Source organism: Echinops telfairi, unplaced genomic scaffold, assembly GCF_000313985.2.
Source record: "Echinops telfairi isolate 266 unplaced genomic scaffold, ASM31398v2 ScPeMD7_23;HRSCAF=83, whole genome shotgun sequence".
Lineage (NCBI taxonomy): Eukaryota > Metazoa > Chordata > Mammalia > Afrosoricida > Tenrecidae > Echinops > Echinops telfairi.
Genome location: NW_022103920.1, coordinates 58,190,419 through 58,212,133, shown reverse-complemented (window position 1 = coordinate 58,212,133; position 21,715 = coordinate 58,190,419). Strand labels below are relative to the sequence as shown.

General features: G+C 43.1%; 1 protein-coding gene across 1 annotated transcript in view; it reads right to left on the bottom strand.

Annotated features, from left to right (window-relative positions):
* AKAP9 (A-kinase anchoring protein 9) overlaps positions 1-21,715 on the bottom strand; it is a 162,053-nt gene that overhangs the window by 2,011 nt on the left and 138,327 nt on the right. Inside the window, exons 33-45 of the mRNA XM_045288755.1 lie at positions 20,150-20,338; positions 17,292-17,436; positions 15,333-15,552; positions 13,755-13,905; positions 11,698-12,366; positions 11,258-11,466; positions 10,836-10,941; positions 9,066-9,248; positions 7,696-7,896; positions 5,254-5,486; positions 2,805-2,890; positions 1,270-1,399; positions 288-427 (exon numbers count right to left, since the gene is read on the bottom strand). Of these exons, the coding sequence (XP_045144690.1) occupies positions 288-427; positions 1,270-1,399; positions 2,805-2,890; positions 5,254-5,486; positions 7,696-7,896; positions 9,066-9,248; positions 10,836-10,941; positions 11,258-11,466; positions 11,698-12,366; positions 13,755-13,905; positions 15,333-15,552; positions 17,292-17,436; positions 20,150-20,338 (2,662 nt within the window). The remainder of the gene's footprint in view (positions 1-287; positions 428-1,269; positions 1,400-2,804; positions 2,891-5,253; positions 5,487-7,695; positions 7,897-9,065; positions 9,249-10,835; positions 10,942-11,257; positions 11,467-11,697; positions 12,367-13,754; positions 13,906-15,332; positions 15,553-17,291; positions 17,437-20,149; positions 20,339-21,715) is intronic.

The window sequence follows — 21,715 nt, the reverse complement described above, 5'->3', positions numbered from 1 at the left end:
TGTCTGCCTCCCTGGTCTCTAGCCTGTCTGCTTGGGGAATCTGGGGTGATCAATCATGTCTCAGAATTCCTTACACTAGACAACTACTCATACCAGTCTGACTAGTTTATTTGATAGTTTTTCCGCTTGTTACATGGAGTTTCACCTTGGGGGTGAGGAGGTGGTGTGTAACCTGGCAACTCCAGCACTGGACTGGAAGGTGTGATTACCCTAACCAGGAGTACCAAGGCTTTTCCCAGGGTGAAAGGAGGGTTCTGGGTCCAGCACTGGTTCAAGGGAGCGCGCACCTGATTGCACAGTGCCCAGTCGTCTCTGCAGCGCCTCCAGCCGAGTGATGTAATCTGTCAGGGCTCTGTCAGGATCATAATTCTGAAGCTGAGAACATGCTAGGGAGCCTGGGTTTAAATCAGCAGGAAGGCCTGGGTACCTATAGGGTTAAAACATGCACATGAGGTCACATCACCAAGAATAATTTATCAGTTACCGCCTGCCCCTGCCCCCAGCCTCTGAAACGGAAACCCTCAAGCCCCCTTATGCCTAAACTATATGCGCTATGATACTGAGTTTGGGATGTCAAAAAGAAAAAAGGAATTCAAAGAAGCTACTAATTAAGCCTGAGAATGCTTAGTATTGCAAAAACCTCAATAGATGTTGAGTATGTCTTGTCATATAGACGTCAATGAGTTTTCCTAATGGCCAGAGACTATTAATGTCAGCTACTATGTTTCCCATTGTCTAATCACAGCATTTAATACTTTGTTGGCTCATTGGCCAGCTGCTTTCTATGCCCTTGAAACCAGTTATAAATGTAAACACTAGTTTTAGTTGTGCCACAGATTGTGTAAATTATGAAGACGTTGTCTATGCGGGTTTCATTCTGTTGAACACTGGGTCACTGTGGGTTGGAACTAACTTGATAGCACCTAACCACAACCACGAGCAGCTATCTCAGACTGCTAACCAGGAGGTCAGCAGTTTGAAACTATCAAGTCTTTCCTCAGGAGAAAGACGAGGCTTTTTACTCCCATAAAGAGTTACAGTCTTAGGTGTTGTCATTTAACTTGTTAAATGAGAAAAAAAAGAGTTACAGTCTTGGAATCCCCTGGGGCAGTTCTACTCTGCCCTATCGGGTCGCTATGAGTCAAAACCAAATGGATGGCAGTCAGGGGGAGCGAGGGAGCTCAAGGCAAAGATGTTAACGCCCTCACAATCCCATCTTTCTCTGTTAATCCAGTTAACTACTCAAGGTAACAGTCATCAAATTCTTACCTATTTTGAAACGGTAGAGGAGACCTGGGATAGTCCAGCTCTGATTGTGCTCGATATGCATTATGTCTTGGATCTCCATATAGCTCTAATCCACCAGAAGAATGATAAAATGGATTGGTCTTTTCAGCACCTACAATAACCCAAAATGTACCTTATTGAAAAAGGAAAAAAACCCCACGCCCTTGAAAAATTTCAACAGGAAAGTCCTGGTGATGTGAATACCTATTGAGCTATTAACTGAAGGGGAGTAGGTCTGAGTCCACTGAGGAACCTCAGAACAAGGGCCTCGTGACCAACTTCTGAGAAGCCCACTACTGAAACATCTCAGGAGCACAGTTTTATTCCACACACACAAGGTCTCTCTCTGCGGATCAGAACAGCAGCTGGTGGTTACACACTCAACTATCATGGCCACTTCCCACCACTTAAGAAGGCCGGGTACTAAAGGAATAATCTAGACTATACCTACTAGTAACACAGATGATTAGGCTCTTTTCTCTTTAAAAGACTTTAGTTATCATAGATGAGAGGTGAAGTAATTTGGGAGGAAATGATAGTGTGGATTTAAAAAAAATAGATAATGCAATCAAAGTCACTTTGATCATTTTACTTTTGTCAGGAAAAAACCCTTAGAATCAAGATTTGCTCGTCTGACTACAACACAGAGCTCCCCTCCAGCTGTTACTGCGCACTGTGGTCCAACTACGGAGTCAGGATGCGTCTTTCAAAAGCCTAACTGCTTAGGGCACCTGGTTAACTCCCGGTGTCTGCAGCTCAGCTCCTGGAAGGGTCTGTGCAGGCCATTTAATACCAGTTCATAGCACAGCCAAGCCGCCTTAACTCAGCTCCCTGCCTCTGGCCTCCTCTTTATGCCTGAAATGTTCAAGCCTTAAATGCTCACTTATTCTCATTTCTAATAAAGGTAGGTAGGTGTGGACAGAAGGGCTTTCAACTGCTACCATTAATAGGCAGCCCATTGGCCAACTCAGAAATCTATTGAAATACTATGAAGTCTTGCCCCCAACTAGAACTCCTCCACATAAGGCGGGCACTGTGGTCCTCTGTGGAGCTCTTACATGCAGGCATACGGAGGGGGTTCACTCTGGAGCTACACTGCCAGGGCTTGATCCTGGCACCGCCACCTCTCTACAGGGTACCCTGTGACAAATAGCCTTGGCTTTCTATGCTTCGGTGGAAAGAGTAATCGTAACTGCAACTGCATCACAGGATTGGAAGAACACATGACAATATGAGGGGGCTTCAGAAAGTTTGTAGACAAAAGGAACTGAACGATAATGGATTTTTTTCTATGAACTTTCTGAAGCCCCCTTCTACACGAAGCGAGCAGGACCTGCACTGAGTCCATGTTCCATAAAGGTCAGTTAATACTTTGGAACTGCAAAGCTCTCAGAATTGTTAGAAGGGAGGAATCTGTCGTGGGGCCCACTGGGTCTAGAATTTGTTACTTGGATCAGCACCACACCTACAGAACTCAGAGAATCAGAAATGTGGGAAAGCTGAAGTTACGACTTCACCTGGATTCAGTCCAAAGCCATCCCTATTAATATTGATGGGACCAGAACCTGTGACGCGGTGCCATCTTCGAACCAGAAACTTCATTCTAAAAGAGAGCCCAAGATAAAATGTCACCAGACGTCAACAATGCCATACATTTACATGAGTACAGAATTCCAGAACACTCAGGAACACCCAACATAAAACTATGTAAACACCCTCGTTTGTGGGAAAATTCAGTTGGACAGTGCTGCAGACCCCCTCCCACCCTTAGTGGCCCCAGAGGTCTCCAGGGCTGTCCAGCCAGGCGTTGGCTCCAGGCTGATGGGACGCGGGAGAAGGGCAGCAGCGAGGCTGGGAATGAAGCACGCAGGGCGACGGTGGGCACAGAATTGAAAGACCTGCAGGTGCCGAGAAGGAGCTAACTGATACAACTGATGGATAGGTTGTTGTAATCGCCCCCAATAAAGTTATTTAAAAAAAAGTCTTTCAAAGGTAACTTCTATGGCATTGATGGATCGTTTCCAAATTCCTCTAGTCAAAGTCACTGGCAACTTGCTGGGACTGCCCCCGCTTGATCATCGAAGTTATGTGCACAGGGAGCCCTGGAGGCGCGTGGGCACAAACAGCAGCTGCTTCTGGGGAGACAGGGTAACCTGTGGCAGCGTCCAGACTGCCAGGCAGCCCGGGCGCAGTTCTACGCTGTCTTACAGGGCTGCTGTGGACAAGAATCAACAAGAAAAGGAGGCAGTAGCTCTCCTTTTCTTAAAAGCTGTGTGTGCATAAGCAAATGTAGTGAAGAAAGCTGATGGTGCCTGGCTATCAAAAAATAAAGCCTTTGGGATCTTAAAAGCTTGAAGGTAAACAAGTGGCCATCTAGCTCAGAAGCAACAAAGCCCACATGGAAGAAGCACACCAGCCTGTGTGATCATGAGCTGCCGAAGGGAACAGGTATCAGGCATCAAAGAACAAAAAAATCATATCATTGCGAATGAGGGGGAGTTCAGAGTGGGGACCCAAAGCCCATCTGTGGGAAACTGGACATCCCCTTACAGAAGGGTCGCAGGGAAGAGACGAGCCAGTCAGGGTGCAGTGTAGCAACTATGAAACATACAACTTTCCTCTAGGTCTTAAATGCTTCCTCGCCCCACTGTCATGATCCCAATTCTACCTTACAAATCTGAAGAGACCAGAGGAAGTACACTGGTACAGATAGGAACTGGAAACACAGGGAATCCAAGACAGATGACCCCTTCAGGACCAGTGGTGACAGTGGCGATCCCAGAGGGTGGAGGGAAGGTGGGGTAGAAAGGGGGAACTGATTACAAGGATCTACATATAACCTCCTCCCTGAGGGACAGACAACAGAAGAGTGGGCGAAGGGAGACATCGGACAGTGTAAGATATGACAAAATAATTTTATCAAGGGTTCATGGGGGGGGGGGGAATGAGCTGATACCAAGGGCTCAAGTAGAAAGCAAATGTTTCGGGAATGATGAGGGTAATAAATGTACAAATGTGCTTGACACAATTGATGTATGGATGGATTGTGATAAGAGTTGTATGAGCCCCCAATAAAATGACTGAGAAAACAAAAAAGCTGTATGCATCATGTTGTGTGAGAACAATGACGCTGTCCGCTCCGGTCAAGACTTACGGTATTGGAAACCATGTCAGGGCTATTATGAATCAGAACTGACTCCATGACAGTGTTGTTGTTTTTGGAGGGTGGGGTGAGGATATGAGTGCTCTTCCCATCTTCCCAACAAGCAACTAGGCTGCCTTAAAGGCAAGGATCGTTCCTTTTCCCACAGTGACTCTCCAGCACTCAAAGGAAGGGTAAATGGAGCCCAGGACCACAGATGGGAGCAGCGGAAGCAAGGAGGGACAGTCCGCCCAGCACCAAGGAGGCGAAAACGCCTGAGTTCTGGCTGGGGCCGCATGGCTGGGGCTAGGAGGCCCAGGGCGAGACGAGGGCCACCGAACGTTTGGGAAACATGCCCTGCGCCTCAACTTTCTTATTCAGTTTCTTATAAGAAACTGCTGTCTTAGCTTTCAAAGGAAAATGTATTTTTCAAAAAAAGTTCCTTGAAGATGTGTTCAATGTGACCTGCCAGGAAAAACTTTAAAAAGCAAAAACCCAAGAGCCTGAAGCCTCCCCTCAGAGATGAACCAGCTAAGTGATCCTGATGAGGCAGTTCAGGGCAAGAGTGTCCCAAAGGAGAAGCAGCAGCTCTCCTCCCACGAGGAACCGACTGGTCGATCGGCAGTGGATCTGAAGAGGCTTGCGAGCGCCAGAGTAGCACCAAGGAGAAGAGAAAATTCAAGCAACCATCCCTGGAAGATTAGAATGAAGGTTCTTCCCTCAGGGGATGCCTCACAGGCAGGGAGAGGACTCTACCACCACTACCCACCCCACCAAATACTTCCGAGAATCCCTTAGAAAGTGTTCTCTTTCCAGTAAGTTACCTCGATATGGCCATGGACACCCGGACCGCGGACCGGAACCTGGTGAAGCCCTTGGGGCGGTTGGTGATCACCTGTAGATCCGTGAAGGCTGGCCGCCCTCCCATGCGGGCGAGCAGGGCCAGGGTGGCGTCTTCACATTCCTGGAAGCCTCCCAGTAAGAGCAACAGGTACTTCTTCTGATAGATCAGCGCTTTCCGGAAGCTTTCTGCTCTCAGGTACTTACCATACACTCTCTGTTTAAAAGGGAGCACCGACAGAAGGACATTATTAAGAAGTTATTCAAATCATTTTCTCGGGATCCAGAAAATAAGTGATGTGCGTTTGTGGCCTGGCAAGATAACTAGAATGTCCAGCAGTTTGCCCAGTGGGTCTTGGGAGACTGCCTTTCATCTCTAAGAGAAAAGGAAGTTCCCTTCTCTCTTGATAACTAAGGTTCTGGAAGAGTTGTTTTATGTAAGCACAGACATACAGTTTAGCTGTTTATACTATAATGGCTACTACCAAACTATCACCTACAAAATCTTCGATTAATTCGAAAAGTAATTCTTACCGAGTGAAAGCCGCATCGTTCAGGTTTTCCCATTTAAATGGTCTTTAAAGACAGTCAATCTTTACGGGGCCAAATAGCCCCATCTGTATACAGTCTGTGAAACGGCTGGTGTGTTTGAACCACTGACCTGATGGCTAGCTGTCCAACAAGCACCCACAGGGTCACCAGGGCTCCTAGAGATGCAATATGGAACGAAACCCTGATTTCCATCTGCCCCGGGCAGCATGGTGAGTATCCCCCTCCGCAGCAGAAGGACTGCTGTTAAGGTTTGGGTCAGCAGGGGTAGCACCCAGGCTTCTCTCCAAATGCAAACTGGGGCCGCAAACAGATGTGTTCTTGGTCATCCAAGTGGCAAAACGAAGTAGAGTGGAAGAGGGAAGTAGGAAGCAACAGGGAACTGTGTCAATTCAATCCACATTTCCAAACGCGGCCACTGGGAGGCTCGATATGATTTATGAACTGCCTATTCTTGTTGCTGCTGGGTGCTGTCCAGTCACTTCTGAATCATAGCGACCCGGCACGCAACAGCCACGGTGACCACCTATCTCGCTACACGCACCTGACAGTGGTCCTGAGTCCCTGGAGCCACCTTGAAAATCTGAAAATCGGAGTAGTCCAACAAGTCCACAGCTACTCCTGGATAGAAACTAGAAACCTCTAAGGTAAACAGTTGTTTAAGGCTCCACCGTCTCAGAAGCGACCAACTCCCACTGGCTATAGGGGGCGGGAGAAGGTACAGTGAAGGGTGCTGCCTCTCTTTTCATTTTCAAAGTGAACAAACTGAGATAAGGAAATTGGGGAAAACCATGTCTGTCTGGGTCCAGATGCAGAGTTCCACTGTGAACATGCTCCATTTGGAATGCAGTGGGACAGCCCAGGGGGTCAGCAAGGAGGCACTGGGTATCCCAGTCTGAGGCCTGGAGGAGATCTATCCTGAAGCTAGACTACTTGGGAAACACTGCCATGTGGATGAAAGCAAACGCTATAGCAAGAGCTCCACTTGTCTGCTTCAGCAGCAAGTGAGCACAGAATCCGGGACAGAGAGCCACAGGGACACCTCCATGACGAGGCTGGCCCAGGAGCTGTGCTCAGTCCTGACAGCAGAGTTACTTCAGCTCCAAAGGGGAAAGGGAACCCAGATGTGAAGGAGGAGGAGGGGAAGGGAAGGATGGCAGGCACACTACCTTTTGATCCAGCTGAAAGTAAAGATCCATTTTAAACTTTTTCTCTTGCTCATTTTTAGTTAGTTAGTGGGGTCTGATGCTAATCACATAGTTTTAGTTTTGCTTTTTATTTAGAATTTTAGCTTCTAGCCATCAGATTTATAAATATCTTTTTTGCCATACAATTTTCATGAATCACCACCGCCTCCCCGATTGGACAGAGCTATTTTATTATGTGATGTGTGCAACTTCTTTAATGTGAATGCGTTTTCTCCCTGTATCAGTCATAAACTTAGGCTGACATCATAGTTGGAATAAATATCGTAAGCATTCTTCTTTCTTTTTGGTTTGGATTTGTGTTATTGAAGGTATTTTTACTACAGTATTCAGTATTAAAGTCTGTGCAGAGAGGCTATTCAGCGGTCTGAACACTGCCTTTCAAACCTGGATGGTTCTTTTACCAGGGGAAATGAACAGGTAAATTGTTGGCAGATGAGTCTGTGGGCTCCCAGTGCTGCCACTGGGAACAGTAGCAGAAATCAACCTTGTAAACCCCGTCTGTAAATCTTTTGTGACCAGCTAACAGCCTGCACTCACGACCCAGGCTGAATGGAGAGACTAGTGACAGCGTGAGCACGAGGCTGTCAACGAGGCCCAGGAGACATGAGACAAGGGAATGAAAACAGAGGACCAACTGGTAAGCGGGTTTAAGTGGAAGGCCCCTCTTACCTTTAAAGTGGCATGCTCAGAATCAGGGCTCAGATTTTGAAGTAAAGCTTCATTTCTCAGTTCAGCTTTCAGTTTGTAGACTTCAGCTTCTGCCCTTTTCAAGGATTTCTGGAGAGCCAACTTTTCTCTAGTCCAGATTTCTTTTTCGGAAGCAATTACAGCATCGATGTTGGCAGCACCACCGTAGGAGAACCTGGCTGACTGCAGAGACCAGAGTCTTGTTTGTGTGGTTTTTAAGAATAACTCTTTTTGTGTGTATATGGGGGGGGGGGGGCTCTAAGTGAAATACATTTTAAGTATTTCTATGGTGGATTCACAAATCTTAGCCTTTGACCTCAGAGAAAGTAACGCTCTTCATCAGCTGACACTAACGGAAAACTAAGGACCAGGGCCTCTGCCAAGCAGATGAGTTGTAGAGACCCATGAAAGCCCGCCTCCCAGTGGAGGAGCTGTATTGAGTCCTGCCCGAGGTTTGAACAAAAAGGAAGAGTGAACAGGCGGACCACCCAGGTCCACACGGTGCACCTGTCCCTGAAAGCGTGCACTAGAGGAGTGCAGCAAAGCCACCGCAGTGTGTGGATCAGCACGGAGGCTGCCCGGTCGTTTCTGACTGTACGGTGGGCTTACCAGGTCTGTCTTCAGACTGGGTGCTTGTAGAAGCTAGCACTTTATTTTACAGGCTTTTCTATTTTTCCCCCATATAAAAATAAATACCAGAATAGTTTACTAGAGTGAAATACATAAATTAGAGCATTTTCCACGAGTGAAAAATTAACTGAATGGAAAAGTCCGGACTCCAATCTGAACATCTGTACGGCTTCACACTGAGTATTCTGTACACGTCTGCTGTCAGACCACCTTTAGCAGCACAGTACCTGGACTGAGAGACAAACTGAATTTAGTTTGATTTCTGACTTGAGTTCAATTTTCTCGTGTGTAAGGCTGGGCACAGACTAGCTATTCTGCAAATAGATAACCCAGAGTCCGACACAGAAACAAAACAAAACAAAACAACCCATCTCACTGCAATTTAGTCGATTCCAGTTCACAGTGACCTGACAGGACAGAGTGGAACTGCCTCTGTGAATTTCTGACACTGACTCTTTACAGGAACAGAAAGCCACCTCTGTCTCCCTGGGAGCAGCAGGTGGTTTTGATCTGCAGACCTTGAGGTTAGCTACCCAACGAGTAGCTACTATGCCATGGCAAAGGCTCCCAGTAAGTACTAACTGTTAATTTTATTATTGTCTTTCTAAAAGAATGTCCACAGACATTCTTGATATTTTCCACATTGTCAAGGTTAATCATTAAAATACGGTAGCAGAAATAACTGCACTTCTAAAATGTGGACATGATCTAAACAGACGTACATAACCTCTACCAGGTCCTGTCTGTCGATACCACTTGAGCTGCTCTTCCAGCTTCATCAGCATGTTCCTTAAATCATTCTTTTCTTCGGTCAGCTGCCTGATGTGTCCTGTCAGCTCAGCATTCTGTCGCAGGAGTCCTTCGGTCAATGAGCCACAGGCAGTGTTTGGGGAAACTAAACTGGGCTAGAAAAGAAAAGACAGGTGATGTCAAATAAGCACACGTGTGAATAGTGCGTACACAATGTGGTCACTGAGAACAACAGATTCTACCAAGAGTGACGCTTGCGGTGACTCTTAATAAGCGGCATTCCCCAGAAAGAGAGAAGCTAGGAGGCGCAGAGTAAGCCAAAGGCAGAGCAGGTTTATGGCACAAAGGCTTGATTAGGAATGTGTTACTTTTAGGGAAAAGAAGAAGTCGCTTGCTAGGGCCCGAGAAGAGGCTGCCTTCACTCTCTGGATAACAGAAATAAGTGTAGGCACTAGGGAGTCATGAGGGCTTTTGGCAGGGGCCCAGGACAAACACCCCGTATGTGTTTCAGAATATTCTGGCAGCAGTACTGTAGAGTGAGCTGGGACACATGCAGATGAGAAATGCGGAAGGCAGGAGGAAGGTAATGACTGAGGGTTGTAGACGACAGGGCAGACGGCACAGAACTGAGTGGTGACTTCTTAGGGGTGAAGGAAGACAGACTGTGATGCTCTCTAGTCTTCTAGCCTGGAGACACCATGGACAGGGCAGGAAGAATGAGGCGATGATGTACAATTTGGAACATTCCTGTGAGGTCCCTTTAAGGCCCTTTGGGGACAACTCCCCAGGGAAAGGTGCCTGGGGGCTAACTGAAAATATAAGCCTGGCTTCCAAGAGAAAAGTTTAGACTGGAATCACAGTCTATTTGCAGGTAAGCATTCATGAGTTTTGCTTTTCTTTTAAATCAGTTGTGGTCATTATATCCCCGAACCTAGCATAGTACCTGGTACATAGTAGGTGCTCAATAGATGTCCTTCTTCAGTAAATAATCTTAATGAGAACTTCACTTGTCGGGATGGATAAGCCTTCAGAGTGGGTGGAAGTTAGAGAAAAGGATGGATGAGGGCACAAGAGGAGGGAGCATGAGACAGCCACGAGAGAAGAGATGAGGTAAATGAGAGACTATGGACACAAAGAGCAAGGATGAAGAGAGTTTAAGGACAAGATCAAAGGTGTCAATATATTAAAGTCGAGAAAGACAAGGACTCGCCCATTCGGACCTCTGGCCTCTTCTAACCCCAGGCTTTAAATCTGCCCCCTTGCCCTCATTTCAGGCTAGGTTCAGAATTACAAGCCGGGTTCTGCACCACCACCCCCTCCACTAAAGACACGAGAAAGACAGGGAAGGAAGAGGTCCATCCGATGAGTCAGTCGTGAGGCCCGGGGAACATTCTGGGTGTGTGTGTGTAAGGGTTCATAGAATGGTGAGGGAGGGAGGGAGGCTGGGAGGTGAGTGGCTGACAGCAGTGGTATAAGCTAAACTCTCAAGGAGTTGGTCTCAAAATAACACAACGCCACAAAAGATCAATGTAATGATACAATCATGATAATGGAAGTTCATTTCACCCCACTCCCCTAGTTCACTATCTCCCATTGGAGGAGGAACATTGATAGTAATATTTAAATTAAAAGATGAAAAATGAAACTTTCTGGAAAATATGCTGCCAGGTTCAAATGATCCATATAGTTTCTGTTAAACCTCTGCATTCAATATTTTGGAATGAGCTTAAAGAAAATTCTACCTCTTCGGCTGGCTGGTCAATTAATTTCTGTAGTTGCAAAATAACTCCGTCGATGTTTCCCAGAAGCCAAATGAAATCTTCATCATCTGCTGTTTCAAACTGTAGTCTTAAAGAAACAGACACAGAGTCAAAACACACTTTCTCAATTGGATATGTTTCCTAGCCCAGGGATTACAGGTCAGGCAACAGCCTCGAACACCTGCCACTTCTGCCTCACACCAAAGGGGGTCTTCTTGGACACTAAGTATTAAGACATCTGTTTTCAGGGCTCCGAGTGAAAATCATCTCCCAATGTGAGCATTCACTCCTTAACTCGAAGATGTCAGCTTCTCACGTGACTATCTAACAGCAAGGGATAGTAATGGATTCTGTCCAGCCTATCTAAGAAAGCTATTTCCAAAGGTCAGACAGAGAGGACGAACCTGCTAGAAGCTTTCTGAGCCAGATGTTGTAATTTTGACACCATACATTGAAGCTTTTGTCTGATCATTTCTAATTCATAATTACAGCCAATTCCTCCTCCGTTCATTTCAATCAGGTTAGGATAACCTGATTGTTTCGTCTCTCCTTCTATTTTCTGCTGAAGAACCCAATTTCTCGTTCGATCACTGGTCATACTCCATGTGGGTGGCTGGTAATTTTGGACGGAAAGGGAAAAGGACAGGAAGTATAAGCAAAAAGCCCAGCACACATTCTTTCTTAGAGAAACAATTATTATTCACATTCAAATGAACTTTCATAGATCTTATTTGTAAATAATTTTGACGTAGCTTTCGTAGCTATTTAACCACTATCAAAACTTTATGACCAATGGGCTACAATAGAAAACACAAACAAGGAAACAAAATGTTCATGTACCTACCTCATTAAGATTCTGATAGACAATTCTTCTACTCTCTCGCTTTTCTTCTCGCCCTAGTTCTTGCTTCTGGAAGTCCTGCATGACCCCTTGCAGCCGCTGTCCTTCCAGGCCTAACTTATAAACTTGCTGCCGTTTCTCCTCCAGCTGCCGCTGAAGGTCTTCCACTTTGCACTGGAGCTCATGCATTTTTCTCTGTCCCTCAGTGTTGGCCTCTTGCTCGGTTTGTAGAGTCTTTCGATGAACCTGCCTATCCTTTTCCATTTGCTGCCTTGTGTGCAGAGAGTCCAGCTTGTATTTCTCAGTCTCACTTAACAGTTCCACTATCCGCCTGTGCTTCTCTTCTAGCTCTTTCTGTAGCTCTTTCAGTAGGTCCTCAGAGGGAACAGCGGGCCGAGGCTGCCCGCTCTCACTGTTGATCTGTAGCTGGGCATGCAAATCCCGTTCTCTGTCCAAGGTACTTCTCATTTCCTGAATTCGAACTTTCTCAGATTCAAGAAGTACTTGAAGCTCTAAGTTTCGACCTTGTTCTTCTGATAGCTGGGTGTCATACAGCAACTTTTGTGACTCTATTTTCTGCTGTGATTCATTTAGCAGTTGTTTCTGTTGTTCTAAAAGTAGATTTAGCTGAACAGTCTTTTGTTTCTGACCCTCAAGTGAAAATCTGAGATCCTTATAGGAGAAAACAAAATGTACGAATGTGTTCATATTACAAAATTATTTTAGAAGTATATGATTGAATTTTTATGAATATGAATAAGTAATATTTGACACTAGACGATACAACTTGATTATCCCGCTTATCAGCCTACATTCAGTGGTGACAGAAAAGTGATGGGGACAGTCTAAATATTGATTTTCATCAAGGAAGCTATACAATCATCCTTTCTCGAAACATTAAGCTTATACCTGGTGAAGGAACAAGAAGCAAGGTCTAGTTTCATTAAGAACAATAATGTTTTAAAATGTGTTTTTGACATAGCAAACCAACCCCCGTCCCCCCAATAAACCAAACTCATTGCCATTGAGTCGCTGCTGACTCATAGTGACCCTTTAGGACCTAGAAGAACAGCCTCTGTGAATTTCCAAGATTCCCGTAACTTTATGAGAGTAGCAAGCCTCATATTTCTACCAAGGAGTGGCTGGTAGTTTTGAACCATTGACCTTGCAGTTAGCAGCTCAATGTGTAACCACTATGACACCAGGGTTCCGGCTTCTAACATAAAGTGACATGAATTCCTGAAAAATATCACATGCTAAAAGTATGAAGACTTATGGAGAAAACAAAGCTGTGGAGAAAGTACTTAAAATTTAGGAAAATTTGTAATCATTAAAAAGTAAAAAAAGCAGGGGCCGGTTTGAGGCGGGGGAGGGGTGTGGTGAAAAAAAAAAAAAAGTAAAAAAGTCAGACTTGGCCAGATAACATAAATAGCTCATTATACTTGAAGGCTATTACAGTGAATGTGGAAATAAAACAAAACAAAACTGTATGCAACAGAGCCGAAATGCTGGCAATACTTTTCTTTATGGGGCTGGTGGGATGACGTGAAGGAAGCGGAGCTCGTAGTATCAACTGCCTTGCGCTGAGAGCTGAGCCCAGCAGGCGTATGGCTCTCCAGGACAGTGCCTAGACTGAAGGGATTCCTTTGAAAATATATGGCAACAAGAGTTCCTGTTGCCAGAAAAGGTCCCGGCTAGCACAAGTTGAGTAGCTCTACTCCAGCTTTGCCTGCTTCCTGGACACAGGAGAAACAATGACAGAAACTGCCACCACTCCTCCATTAAACGGACACAATTTCCCTCCTAACCAAGTCTCTTCTAAACCAACGTGCCCCACAAACACATATACGGGCTTGCAGAACATCTGCAGCACCCTGGATGTAGCAGAGCAATCACACTATTAGCCAGGCCATTTTAGGTAACCTTTGCAATAGTACTCATTGAGCCAAACAGATACTTCTTTAAAAGTCCAAGGCTGACATTTTAAAAAGAAGGCTGTTCCAAGACTCTCTCTTCTTTTCGGGTTTTCTGGGACCATTTAAAGATAAAGATAATACTACCTCAAGTTCTTCCTTCTCCCGTTCTTCACTGCGTCCTAATTTGGCTCTCTCTTTCTCCAGAGCCCACTGCAGCTCTCTGGATTTTTTCTGTTCACTTGCTAATGTATCATTAAGCAAGTGCACTTCATCTGTTTTTTCTTTAACTTCCAACCTAAATTAGAGAGATAAATGAACTTTCCATCAAACGATTTTGACTAAGTATAGACTAAGCCCCAAACCCCAAGAAACTGCCATGAAGTTCAGTCCAGCTCTTACTGACCTCAAAGCAGAGTAGAACTGCTCCCTAGGGCTTCTTTCTCTGAGGCTGGTGAGCTCAAACTGCTGACCTGCATGAAGCAGCCCACTGGGTCACCAGCGAGGCCACCGGGTAAGAGGAAAAAGAGGCCCAGCTTCCATTGAAAAGGTGCCACCCCTCACCCCCACCCCCAACCAAGGCATGTTGTAATAAAATGAAACAGGGCGAACATAGAGATTGTTGACTACGGCTTATTTCAAACGAATTGTTTTGAGTAGTAAAGCTATTATTTACCAATGCAAGCAATTCTGAGAACAAACTAAAAATTTCCCCTAATCGTTTACATCAATCATGGGAAGCACCATGTGTGTATAAAACACTGTGTGCTAATGTTCCAACGTCAGATCATAAAGATGTTTTTACAGTTCTGTACTGGATTCTTTTAAAGGAAAGGATTACGGAAGAAAACATTAGCGAGGCTTTCCTGTTCCATTCCTTTTTCCCAGAAGCTTCTTCATAAGGTGCTGAGATTCATAGACGTGAGATACAGTCCCTATACTGACACACTCCTTCAGACTTCCTCAGACTTTTCCTTCGCCGACCGTCAATGTGGACATTACAGCCGTTACAAGAGCTTCAAGAAATTCATTCGGCCATGAATAGTAACGAGATTTCACAGACATTTTCTGAAGCTTTCTGTGTTTGAATACTGACTTTTGAATAGCTGCTGAGATCTGAGGAGATCTCTTGTTACTGCCTCGAAGAGGAGAACAGGGAGGGAAAGTCCAACACACTTTGAAGTTTATACTGCAGTACATTATAAGTCAACTGCTAAAAACAACACTGTGTGTATTCAAGTTAAATAGTGACTGCACTTAGCATGTGACTGGCAAATAGGCACATTCAGAAACCGACACCAACAAACTTCGTGTACAAGCATGCTCTCCTTTAAGCACCAGGGATGCACATTTCACTAGGTGAATCCTAAATCGTATTGAGATCACATCGATCATTTCACATTCCTATTTGGTGGTCAAATAAAATTTTACAACAAATCTCAAGTAGAACTGGAGCCACAAAAAAGAACAGGCCTAATCGCGAGTTATTTGGACAAAAGCAGTAAGGAAATATTTGGAGTGATCCTTGAGTCTTTTTTCCCTCTAATATCCTGCATTACCTTTTTTCTCTCCACTGTACTTTTTGTCTACATAGTTTCAAAAAGTGCATGGAAAAATTAAGTTAAAAGGTAATGGATTTTTTTCCATGCATGTTTTGACGCCTCTTTACATTGTGACGGTTCTGTCCTCCGCAGACAGTTATGACGGGGCAGCCGCTCGCCGTACCTGAGTGCCTCCAATTCCTTTAAGCGCTTGTGCTGCGCCTTGAGTGTTGTTTCAAGCTCCAGTTGAGTTTGTGCGAGTTCATTCTTTAGCTCAGCAACCGCCATCTTTTCGGAACTCAGCTGCTCCTGGAGTTCTGCTGCTCTGTCCCTCACACCGCGGAGTTCCACTTGCATGTCCAGCATCTGAGACTGCTTCTGCTGCACATTCAATTCCAGAAGTTCTAAAGGAAGCATTATTAATACTCAAAATTTGATCCAGCTTGTAAATATTTTGTTAGTAAGAATTTGTCATTTAGAATGAGATTAACATAAAGCAAGTGTGAACAGATTGGTGATGTTCTATAAAAAACATGTTACAGAAATATAAATCAAAGCAACAGGGAGTAAAAAGAAAAATTAGTATTACAAAAAAAACAACAAAAAAGAGGTATTACATAAATATATCTCATTTATGCAGCTTCCTCATACTGGGAAAATTTCAAAACCATACATATATTTATATAAGGATGATGAAACTTAAGATACAGTAATGCACAAGGCCTAACATGTGTAAAAAGAAAATCTCTGAAAGTTCACTCAATAATATGATTAGGGATTAGTATTGATTTATTCAGAATTTCAAAAGGGCACACTGAAACCATTCTGGTGACTTCCACTTCCGAGAGCCGCGCAGGTTACCTGCACCAGCTAGCCAGCCTTGTCACCAACATGAAAACGATCAGCACTCCTCTGTCAGCCGCCTACCCCTTTGCAAAGGGTCTCCAGAAACTTTACCATCACTCTGTCTCCACAAAGGAGAGGTCCACACTCGAGGCTGAATCACAGTCCTTCCTTCACAAACCAAAGAAACCCTGCCTCTTACATAATGAGAACCAATGGAAGACTGAAATTCCTGAGCATATGAAGGATGATGCTTCAAAAGATGCATCACAATCCCATTATTTGTAAAAATCTGAACTTAGGCACACCTGAAATTGAAGACATGAAGACATATTTACCTAGGGGTTAGTAACCATTGTTTCCGGATTATGGAGTGATGAGAAATTTTTACCCTAGTCTTTTGATCCTCTATTCCACCATAAACGGATCATGCTACTGTATAGGGAGAACAAGTTTCTTTAAATTAAAAATAGTTCTATCAGAGTAGATCCCCTGTATATTTACTAATTGATGTTAAGATACAGGAATAACCACATCTTTGAAGACAGGTATGTTAATTTTGGCTTTTAAAACAAATTTTTAGGGAAAAGAGGCTGAAATTTTACATTAATAAATATGAATCTATGATATTAATGAAGTTTTCAATGGGGTTCTATTTTAACTTAATTAATATGAATTATTTACCCATAAAACCTATGTCTTTAATAAAGCCTATGTCTTCAATATAAGGATTCATTAATCTCTTTGTATTTGTATTTTTTTCCTAGAATAAGTTTAATCTGCTTCAGATTTTCAAATGGCAAGTGTGAGACTAAACAGTAACTTTCAAAGTTTGCACCAGCATGGATGTTTCTATGTGCTTAGATACATCTGAAGGCACAGAGACATAGCTCCTCTACTTCCACCTGTGGCTCAGTTTAAACACTGACAGTGCTATTGGAAAGTGGGCAAAAGACTGGAACAAACACGTCGTGTCAACCATGTGCACACTGTACATCAGTGTGTTGTATAGGGATTTAAAAACAGTTTGTGGATTTTTTTTCTTTTGTAAAGAATGTTCAGAATATTCTTAACACAGAGCTTCAAAACAATGACAATGGACACGACAGCCCAATTAGATAGCCATTGAAACCCAAGTAGACAATCTTTTAAGTCACATAGACTATTATCTCCTTAAGGTTGTGACAATGAGAAAACATGAATCAGTGGCAGTGTGCTAACAGAGTAATAATAATAAAGTAATCCCAGGAGAAAATACGTTCCGCCCTATGCAGCCACAGAAGACACTCCTGCAACACACCTTGGCTTGATGGGTCCCCTTCTTGCTCTCTCTTCATACTCATTGTCCTGTCAATCATCTGAGCATGCAGTGCATGAATTTCTGATAACAAACTCCTTCTATCTGCTTTCTGGAGACATTCCATCGCTGCTCGATATTCAAGGCTCTGTTAGAAAGCGAAGTTAAAAAACCAAATATAGGGAATTATAAAGACAATAAAAGTAACAACCAAAAAGTTCCTGGGAAAATTCCATGGTCTTTTCATTCGATCTTCCACCAGCTTTTTGAAGTCTCCCTCATTCGTACACGCTAAAAGGATTTTCACCAAGTTACTATTGGAACCAAGTTATTATTTTTCTTTCTGTTCATTAGGATTTACTTTTCAGTTAAAAATACTCACATTTATTTTGAACATATAGTAAAACCTGAAGAATAATATAATAAGCAGCCAGGTACCTAGCCTAAGGAATGGCACTTATAGAGCTAAAGCCCAGTGTGTGCAGCTCTCTGGACACACTTTCCTCTGCACCAGGAGTTGACCACATCCTCCATCTGCTGCTTGTCATCTTCCTGCCTCGGCGCACACCTTAGAAACACAGACCCACTCTAACCTGAAGCAAGATACAACAACACAGTTCTGCATGCTAAGATTAGATAGAAGGCACCAAACTGGATCTGTTCTAGTGCAATTTGCCTCTGTCACTTAGTGTGGTGAGCCCTCCCAATGGCACATGCAGAGCTCATGCGCTGCTCTCAAATAATCCACTGTATGACTCACAAAACACAACTACATCCTATCTGAGCATCTCATCATGTGTGTTATCTATGAAGATGTGTTCATATCATCTATTTTTCCACTGACACTCATGTTTATGTTTTTATGGAGACAAATATTTTCATTTGTCTGACTACATACTTATGTATCTAATTGTTAGGTCAAATACTTAAGTGTATCTTTAATTTTATAAAAAAATTTCTGGGTTATTTCTCAGAGTGACTCTACCATTCTATATGTCTACTAGGATTGCAAGAAAGAAGCACTGTCTATCTTCTCCAGCAACCAGTGTGGTTACTATTTTTTAATTTTGGCCTTTACGATAGGTAGTGAGTGGCTTTAGCTATTGTTTTCAGCCTGTGATTTCCCATGATTAGCTCTTGAGTTAGTCATTTCTAACAGATGTACCACACCAGGCAAATAATCTGAGAAGTTGGACTCTATGAAGAGGAATGTGGCATTAGGACTGGAGGAAGACTACTGAATTAATGATCTGTGATTTGCAGATGACATAATGCGGCTTGCCTGAAAAGGGCTTGAAGCACTTCCTGGTGAAGATGAAAGATGACAACTTTCAACACAGAGTCCACCCAAACAAAGGAAACAAAAAGTCTTTACACATGGACCACTAAGCATCTTCATGGTATACTGAGAAAAGGTTGACGTCAAGGATTACTTTTTACTTGGGTCCACAACCAATGGCCATGGAAGCAGCAGTCAAGCAATCAAACAGCATATTACACTGGACAGATCTGCTTCAAAATAATTCTCTGAATTATATAAAACCAGAGATGTTACTGTACTGCAATTAAGGTGTGTCTGATCCAAGCCATGGTATTGCCAATGATGCCGATGTGTGCAAAATCTGGACGAGGAATGAGGATGCCCAGGAAGAACTGGTGCCTCTGAATGGTGGTATTGGCAAAGAATATGAATTAATTATATCACAGGTTGTCAGAAAAACAAACAAATCTGTGTTGGAAGACATGCAGGCAAAATGTGCCTTAGAAATGAAGATGGTACTTGTAACATGTTACCGGGAGGGATCAGACCCATAGTAGGAGAAACTGTGTAAAGGGTCAAAAAAAAAGAGGACCCTAAATGAGGTGGACTGAGAAAGTGACTGCAACACTGGGAAGCATAGGACACAGTGGAAGGGTGCCGGCCCAAGCAGTGGTCTGTTCTGCTGTGTAAAGGGTCAGAACAAGCAGGAATAGGCTCAACAGGACTTAATGACCACCACTACCACAAAAGGTCGTTCACCACCCATCCTTATGTGGATATACCTGATGTCTACTTGTACTATTACTGGTAATATTCACTCTGATTGAGTGGTAAAGTGGTGCCTGAAAACCTACCTGGCGGTAAAGCTACTGCTTTTATTCTTGCGGTTAAAAAAAACCAAACAAACAAAAAAACTTCAACTATCCTATGAAAAAAATCCTGATCAAAATAGAAAAAATGTAGACCAGAATTTCAAATCTCATGGATTCCCGATTTTCTGTTTATTTATGCAGTAGAACCTGTAGAAGTTAAATCCTGTGTGAGGGACAAAACTGTCAAGAGAAGGAGAATTGAAGCATTTCCTACTAAAATGCAGTAGAAAAGTGTTTAGATGGTCTTCTGTAAAAGGCAGGAATCTTGCAAAACCTAGAAAACAAGTTGCAGTTCCCACAGATTTCACTGCAATACCATTTTAAAATGACTTTCCCCTCCAAAACAACATACTTTTTCTTTTTTCTTAATCAGTCCTCCCTAAAAAGTGATTATTATTTTTAGCCTTTTCCACAAAGCAACTAGTAGTTTTTTTTTATATTCTATATTGTAGCAATATATGTAGTTCAAAAAATATTCTCTATTATTTTATTCCTTGACTTTTAGGTTCATTCTGGTTTTTTTTCAAACTTCCTAAATTGGATGAGTAGCTCATTAATTTTTCAGTCTTTTTTATTTTCTAACATTAGGCAAAACATTCTGGGTAAAAGTTTTCTTCTAAATACTCTTAGTGATATCTATTAAAATTGTTTGGTTGACACTGAACTTAAATCTCTGAAATGAATAATTCAGTCTCTTTGTAACTTTGAAAAAGGCTTCATTTTAATACCTGTTCTTGTATTCTCTGTTCCAAACAGTGTAATAAGCCAAATGCATCTTTGGTGCCTAGGGCCACCAGCTCAGTCTGAAATGCAGCTAGTAACACACTGCGCTCCTTTAAGAAAACTTGCTGAAGGGCAATCAGAAATTCGCCTCGCCAGTCTGAGACGTTCTCTTGAGGTGGAGAACTATCATAAGCCTAGTAAAGTATAAAAAACAAAAGTGAATATTCAAATCAGAATGCTTTTGGAACCAATGTATAATTCCCAGCCCCGCCCCAAGGGGACGAACAACAGTAACATGGGCAAAGGGAGATAGTGGGAGGTATAAGATATGAAAATAATAATAATTTATAAGGGGTCCATGAGAGTAAGAGAGTGGGGGAAGGAGGGAAAAAAGAGGAGCTCATACCAAGGGCTCCAACAGAAAGAAAATATTTTGAAACTGACAATGGCAACATATGTACAAAACAGTGGAAACCACTGTTTTGAGTGGCCCCTTTTTTAAAATGAGGGCTTTTTTTTTTTAATGAAGCCACCCTAATGAGACGAAGACTTTTGCTTGATACAACTGATTGTTTGGATTGTTGTAAGAGCTGCAAGAGACCCCCCAAAATGATTTAAAAAATCAGAATGCTTTCAACTGTTCTAAAAATGATGTTAATCTACTGTACCAAAATAAACATTAAAAAATATGAATTTATTTCCAAGTATGTGACTTAGAGCATTTAAACACCATATAGTAATTCCTGGGAAAACAGGCCACAAAAATTAACCATTTGGTTTAAAAGGTGCCTTCACACCAGTGTAACCTGGGACAGGAAGTGAAGAAGTCTTGCGGCCAGCGCTCCAGGTGCTGTCACTAGCAGGGCGTGTCTGAGCCTGTTGAAGACAAGTGCTAGCAGTGGCACACTGGTCTTCGTCTCATTAGGGTGGCTTCATTAAAAAAAAAAGCCCTCATTTTAAAAAAGGGGCCACTCAAAACAGTGGTTTCCAAGGGGACCTGCAAGGCCATTTACATTCTCTTAAAGCACACAGGACAATCAGAGGCTTACTAAAAAAAAAAAAAAAAGTTTTTCAGGAAAATTTAAAACTGCATTGGTGAGAAAAAAAATCCAGGATAGCTGTGCCAATTCCTCACTCCCCATCCCCATCACAGTGCTTATTCTTCCAGGGTAGCAAGGGCTATCCTCTGAGAATTTTCTTGGGAAACCTTACTTCATCTATCCTATAGCCCCAATCCTGCCTCTTCAGACTTCTTTTTATTTCCCAAAGTCCAAGAATATTTCAAAGGAGTATGATTTGAATCCCTGGAGGATGCCTACACTGCCCTTCAGATGGGAGCAAATCAGAGGACAGGATACTTTGGGAGAAGGGTTGGGCGGGGAAAGATCACCTTCCAGGGTGCACCTGGAGATATTGTGCAACTATGTCAAAAAACAAGAGCTTCACATTTTCTTTAATAAAGGTCTTTATGATTTTGTAGCAATACTTTGACTTACCCTTGTATATAATAATATAAGTAAAATAAAAATGATAGCAATATTTAGATACATAATTTTTTGATACCTGTTATA